At 41.1% G+C, this 7036-nt stretch overlaps 1 protein-coding gene across 1 annotated transcript; it reads right to left on the bottom strand.

Annotated features, from left to right (window-relative positions):
• Nucleotides 1-2206: 2206 nt before the first annotated feature.
• On the bottom strand, nt 2207-4815 carry LOC124007139 (Sjoegren syndrome nuclear autoantigen 1-like). The gene is made up of 3 exons (XM_046317469.1): nt 3288-4815; nt 2951-3150; nt 2207-2456 (listed from the first exon to the last, which is right to left on the bottom strand). The coding sequence occupies exons 1-3, from the start codon at nt 3328-3330 to the stop codon at nt 2364-2366; spliced, it is 336 nt and encodes a 111-aa protein (XP_046173425.1). The 5' UTR covers nt 3331-4815; the 3' UTR covers nt 2207-2363.
• Between the last annotated feature and the right edge of the window lie 2221 nt (nt 4816-7036).

Below are 7036 nucleotides of genomic sequence, written 5' to 3'. Positions count from 1 at the left end.
CTCCCAATTGCGAAACATTACCCTGCCAAACCTCATAAATGCATTGTTAAACCTGACCGAATAAACAGAACATCAACAAAGTGGACAGAAAGCTTCAGAAATCTCAGAGAATAGCTTTTATTTGTCGTGAAGGAGATTTACTAGTAGAAAGAATAGAGCAGCGTGCTTCCACCTAAACCGGCATTGTGCTATATTTATCTGTGCTATATTTACCTGTAATTACATATCAAAGTGTCAGACGGCATCTCACCGGGAGTGTGTGTGTGTTTGTCTCGTGTGCCGCTGTTGAAAGACACTAGCACTCAAGAAAAACAACCCAAGGAATGACTTCTGGGCGTGTCCCATACACTGCAATAGGCAAATGAGAAGGGATTCTTCACAGATCATCTTTATTAAAATGATTAAATTGGTATAAAATAAGGATGCCAGTGAACAGCAGTATTAGACAAAGTCAAAACATTTTAGATAAATATACTGTATATACAAATATTAGGAACACCTTCCTAATATTGAGTTGAACTTCCCCCATTTTTTCCCCCCAGAACAGCCTCATTTCGGCGGGGCATGGGACTCTACAAGGTGTCAAGCGTTCCACAGAGAATGCTGGTCAATGTTGACTCAAGTGCTTCCCACAGTTATGTGAAGTTGGCTGGATGTCCCTTGGAGGGGGGGGGGACCAGTCTTGATACACACGGGAAACTGTTGAGTGTGATAAACTCAGCAGTGTTGCAGTTCTTGACCAAACCAGTGAGCCTGGCACCTACTACCATACCCCGTTCAAAGGCACTTAAATCTTTTGTGTTGCAAATTCATCCTCTGAATGGCACACATACACAACCCGTGTCATAAATGTCTCAAGGCTTAAAGATCCTTCTTTAACCTGTCTCTTCCGCCTCATCTACAGTGATTGTAGTGGATTTAACAAGTACCATTAATAAGGGACCATAGCTTTCAACTGGATTCACCTGGTCAGCTTATGTCATGGAAAGAGCAGGTGTTCTTAATGTTTTGTATACTCAGAGTATATTATACTGAACAAAAATATAAACGCAACATGTAAAATGTCAGTCCCATGTTTCATGAGTTGAAATAAAAGATCCCAGATATGCACAAAAAGCTTATTTCTCTCAAATGTTGTGCACAAATGTGTTTACTAATCCATCCACCTGATAGGTGTGGCATATCAAGAAGATGATTAAACAGCATTGCAAATGTGCAACTTGTGCTGGGGACAATAAAAGGGCCCTCCAAAATATGCAGTTTTGTTAAACAACGCCACAAATGTCTCAGGTTTTAAGGAAACAATTGGCATGCTGCTTGCAGGAATGCCAGCCAGAGCTGTTGCCATATAATTTCTGCACAAACTGTCAGAAACCCGCGCAGGGAAGCTCATCTGTGTGCTAGTCAGCCTCACCAGGGTCTTGGCCTGACTGCAGTTCGGCATCGTAAACGGCTTCAGGGGGCAAATGCTCACCTTCGATGGCAACTGGCACGCTGGAGAAGGGTACTCTTCACGGAGGAATCCCGGTTTCAACTGTACCGGGCAGATGGCAGACAGTGTGTATGGCGTTGTGTGTGCGCGAGCGGTTTGCTGATGTCAACGTTGTGAACAGAGTGATCCATGGTGGCGGTGGGGTTATGGTATGGGCAGGTATAAGCTACGGACAACAAACACAATTGCATTTCATTGTTGGCAATTTGAATGCACAGAGAAACCGTGGCGAGATCCTGAGGCCCATTGTCGTGCTACTCATCCACCGCCATCCCCTCATGTTTCAGCATGATAATGTACAGCCCCATGTCACAAGGATCTGTACACAATTCCTGGAAGCTGAAAATATCCCACTTCTTCTATGGCCTGCATAGCTACCAGACATGTCACCCATTGAGCTTGTTAGGGATGCTCTGGATCGACGTGTACGACATTGTGTTCCAGTTCCCGCCAATATCGCAGTTCCTGCAACTTCGCACAGCCATTGAAGAGGAGTGTGACAACATTCCACAGGCCACAATCAACAGCCTGATCAACTCTATGCGAAGGAGATGTGTCACGCTGCATGAAGCAAATGGTGGTCACACCAGATACTGACTGGTTTTCTGATCCACGCCACCTACCTTTAAAAAAAAAGTTATCTGTGACCAACAGATGCATATCTGTATTCCCAGTCCATAGATTAGGGTCTAATTAATTTAATTAAATTGACTGATTTCCTTATATGAACTGTAACTCAGTAAAATCTTTGAAATGGTCGCATGTTGCATTTATATTTTTGTTCAGTGTACAAACAGTGCACAGTTACAAGGGTGAGGGGAAATGCTGGTGTTTGGGTGAGAGGTAAGGTTTAGGGGCGGTAGTCTGGATGTCAGTGGTCTTTCCTTCCGGGTTCAGTGGCTTTGCCGAGATTTCCTGCTTCCTTCTTTATTACACTCAGCAGTGTTTGACAGCTCTCCAGAATCTTAGATAGAGTAAGACATGAATCAACATAAGATTCATTGCATTTACTGTATGAAATACCATAGACTGAGTCAAGTGGGATTGGGATACAGCTAGACAACCACTTAATCAGACTATCTGCTGTGCAACAATTTGATTTGAAGAGTCAGACTCTGAGCACTCAGTGGTTTTTAATTAACAACACTTACGGGCGTTTGTTTGCTCTGCTATTATGCTCTTAGTAACACCAAGGGAGTTGGATATTAAGATAACACGTGGGATGTTTGCTGTCTGGAATTGCTGCAAATAATTCCATCCAGTGTTCTTTGAGAACAGAAGACATGGAGAATGTTATCTTACCCAGTACATTTACAGGTCCTTTTGCAGTCAAATTGATATGTACTGTAAAGCTCACATAATATGCTTTCATGGTTTTGTGAGACTAAAATAACACTGAAAAACATACTTTTTTCCCCTCATGAAAAATAGAAACCCTAAACCCTGGCTGGTCCTGACCTTCATAAAGGTACCCTCGGTCTCGCCGATGGTGTGGTCAAAGTCAGCGCGGACGGAGTGTCGTCGGACCAGGCTCTCGTTGACGCGGCGTAGTTTCTCGGTGAGGACACGGATGTCGTGCTGCAGACGACCCTTCTCCTCCTCCTCCTGCTGGATCTGACGGTTCAGCTCATCCCTCTTAGAACACAGCTCCTCGATACCTGAGGTAAAAGAAACAACACTGGCTGTTAAGAGGTGGAATGTGGAAACAACCAAGGTACTCATGGAAACAACTTCTCGGTTTTTACAGTGTTTGAGCGGTAGCCTAGATCAATTATTTTTAATTATGAATGCTTACCATCAAATATAGCCTGGGCCTGCATTCCGAGTCCGAACATCATGAAAAAGGTAGAAAACCTGGGTATTTCAAAGAGAAAACAACCTAGAGACCTATAGCCTATCCTCCTAAATACGTGTCAGACTTGTTGTGTACAATGTAAAAGGGAGGCGGATGTCTAAGCTCAGGTCCCACTCACTCAGCAGGCCATTCCTACTGAATCAGCCCATTCCAGCCTATGATGGATGAAGGACGTGTGTGTGACAGAGAGTCAATCATACATTAATTGAATCCCACTGCTAGAGGTCACGTCTAATTCAAACCACAGCTACCGACTATCTCCTTCCCGGTTTAAGAGAGGCTCTATTCGCACCAACACTCCATCTAACCAGCTCCATAACACTAGCCTACATTTTCAAAGCCATTCATTACGATTCATAACAACTGCTGACATGAAATATAGCAAAACTGTAAATAACTGGGATTGAGAATCAAGGGTACAATTGATCTCACAGACAATGTCATTGAAAAATAACGAAGATCACTTGGGCTAAACTTGACAGGAGACATGTCTGCATGGTTAGATCATTTATCCTGGTTCATTTATACAGTCATGTCAGACAGTTACATCTAATGGGCTTCTGATACATGGACTCTGATTGAAACAGTTACTCAGTTGGAAGCATTTAAATTATACATAAGCAGAATGCCTTGCCTTGATTTTAACCCCAAGTATCAGGGGTTTTATGGCAGTGCTACAGCAAGGTGAAATATAGTCTGTGGATATTTCCCAAGGGTCTGCTGTAGCATAGAAGGGCTGCAGTGTATCTACAGTCCACACACACACACACACACACACACACACACACACACACACACACACACACACACACACACACACACACACACACACACACACACACACACACACACACACACACACACACACACACTAGCATACTACTTGGATGATACCAACATTTTTGAGTTATATCCCCTCCCAGTAAACCAGGTGTTACCTAACTTTCTTGGCCCGCGACCACAATTTGGCTCCAACTTCCGACATGAAAATCACTGACGTCATGATTTGACCTCGTTTTTTCTGAGTTCCCAGAACGCGGCACCAGTTGTCCTGAAAGCACCAAATGTACTGATGCTTGTTTCAAAGTAACATTATTACGTGCTTAATGACGTCTGAAGCTTCGTTTGATCATGTGATTTTTAAACCACTACGCTAATATTTGTGTAAACTCTTCACAGTTGTGCTCTGGATTGACACCCCATTTCATGTACCCAAGATCCGCAGGTAAAGCTGTACATTGCAATACGAATGTGCAATATGTTGAATAGTGAGGTGATTTCCCACAGTTTAAGTCCTTCTAAAAGAGCTATGACGCTAATATTTGTGTAAACTCTTCACAGTTAATAACATTTTGCGAGAGAAAATGTATCATGTGAATAGACAGCCTTAAATGTTAATCTTGTCTTTCGTGTCATAAAAAATCCTTGTTTCCTGCCTGTGCTTGGTAAAGATATGAGGGAGGGGGGTCGTCATGATCCCCTCCTTAGGACCATCTGGCAGAACGCCCAGAATATGTTATATAAATCAAGATAGGAGATGTGCCAGACACATGCAGGAACCAATCCCCCCTTTTTTTTTTTTTGCAGGAATGTTTTTTTTTTTTTCAGGAACCAATCCTATGAAAAATGCCTATGTAACTGGTCTGTGTAAGTAGTATATAAGAGATCGAACGGGACAGCCCCAACAGAGCTCACGTTATGCATCTAAGTTTGACTGTGACCTTTCCAGCTTGCTGTTAATTAACAATGATTCATTTAATAGCCCCACCTGTTTTGAGCCCACACATTTTGCAATTGTGAAGTCTAATAAATCCACAGTGCGATAAAACAAAAAAAATTTTTTGGGGGGGGGCAAATTGTCTTTTGTTGAGTTGATATAACATTCCAAACTTGTTAAGCAGTATCCAGTTAAAATATGGGATGATTCCAGTATTTGTGTCTGTCTGACAGTTTCAATGTGGGACTTTTATTTTGAAGGCAAACCGTAAATTCTAATATTCTGGCAAATCGTTATTGTGGCTAGCTTCACATAGGTGGTGGTAAAAGCAGGAAAAAGCAGTGGAGAAACACGTGAAATTGATCAACCAATAGTTTGTTAGATACCGCCTACAGACGTTTGACTGACAACCCTCATTATCATATTGGAGGAAGAAGTACAGAAATAAATATTTAATAAAATGAATTAAAGTTTGAATAATTGTAATACATAGATAAATAATTAAATAAATACAGATATGTAGAGAAAATTAATTACATTTGTCAGTTTTTTATTTCCTTGATTATGTGTGGATTTCTATATTTATGTATATATTTGTGTGAATGTATTTCATTCTAATTATGGCAGGTTTGTTCCTCCATTGTGCTTCTTGCCTGCATATTTCCCCTCCCTTATCAAGATCCAGAACCCAGCTCTAGCTCACGGTTCATGCTGGGCTCCAGTGCTAGTGTGCATGTAGTAATGGGTTCCTATGTGTGATATCTGTATATTATTTTGTACAATGTTCATGTCAGTGGTGTAAAGGGAGAACTTGTTCTCAACTAGCCTACCTGGTCAAATAAAGGTGAAAAAGAGTACTTAAGTAAAAAATACTTGAAAGTACTACATAAGTCTTTTTTGTACTTTACATTTGGAACTACTTTTACTTCACTACATTCCTAAATAAAATAATGTACTTTTTACTCCATATATTTTGACTGATAACCAAAAGTACTTGTTACATTTTGAATGCTTAGCGGGACATGAAAATTGTTTAATTAACACACCCTTATTTTTTTTTAACGAGGCAAGTTAATTAAGAACAAATTCTTATTTTACAATGACGGCCTACCCCGGCCAAACCATCCCCTAACCCGGACGACGCTGGGCCAATTGTGCGCCGCCCTATGGGAGAACATCCCTGGTTATCCCTACTGCCTCTGATCTGACGGACTCACTAAGCACATGCTTCATTTGTATATTATATCTTAGTGTTGGAGCGTGCCCCTGCCTATCCATAAATACAATTAGGCTGTCTGGTTTGCTTCATATAATCCTTTTTAAAAAGATTTATACTTTGACGCTTTTACTTTTGATACTCAAGTATATTTGAAAACAAATACTTTTAGACTTTTTCTCAAGTAGCATTTTACTGGGTTACTTTTACTTGAGACATTTTCTATTAAGGTATCTTTACTTTTACTCAAGTATGACGCTTAATTAAGTCTTTTTTCCACCACTGGTTCGTGTAATGCAATAAAATAATAATAATGGACTCTTGAAACCGTAACTAGCAAGATGTCAGACCCCACGAATCGGCGTATGCGACCGTGAGTAAAGTATGTTGATACCAACGGTCGACCATCTTGGAGGCTGTCTCTAGGTCTTATTTATTACCTTTATTTAACTAGGCGAGTCAGTTAAGAACAAATTCTTATTTACAATGACCGCCTACCATAAGGCCTCCTGCAGGGACGGGGGCTGAGATTAAAAATATTGGACAAAACACACCACAGCACTACAGAGACCGAAGACACGGTAGCAGCACAAAACATGGTACAAACCTTATTAGGCACAGACAACAGCAAAAAGGTAGAGACAACAATACATCACGCAAAGCAGCCACAACTGTCAGTGTCCATGATTGAGTCTTTGAATGAAAAGACATGACTGAATGGAAATAAAACTGTCCAGTTTGAGTGGTTGTTGCAGC

Source organism: Oncorhynchus gorbuscha, linkage group LG20, assembly GCF_021184085.1.
Source record: "Oncorhynchus gorbuscha isolate QuinsamMale2020 ecotype Even-year linkage group LG20, OgorEven_v1.0, whole genome shotgun sequence".
Classification (NCBI taxonomy): domain Eukaryota; kingdom Metazoa; phylum Chordata; class Actinopteri; order Salmoniformes; family Salmonidae; genus Oncorhynchus; species Oncorhynchus gorbuscha.
This window is presented reverse-complemented; position numbering and strand designations above follow the sequence as displayed.

What these genes read in the sequence shown, in the direction of transcription:
- LOC124007139 (XM_046317469.1), bottom strand. Translation starts at nt 3,330, where the DNA reads ATGATGTTCGGACTCGGAATGCAGGCCCAGGCTATATTTGATG. An exon ending in GGCCCAGGCTATATTTGATG is followed by an intron (nt 3,151 to 3,287) that starts GTAAGCATTCAT and finishes CTTTTACCTCAG; the next exon opens with GTATCGAGGAGCTGTGTTCT. An exon ending in CCGAGGGTACCTTTATGAAG is followed by an intron (nt 2,457 to 2,950) that starts GTCAGGACCAGC and finishes ACTCTATCTAAG; the next exon opens with ATTCTGGAGAGCTGTCAAAC.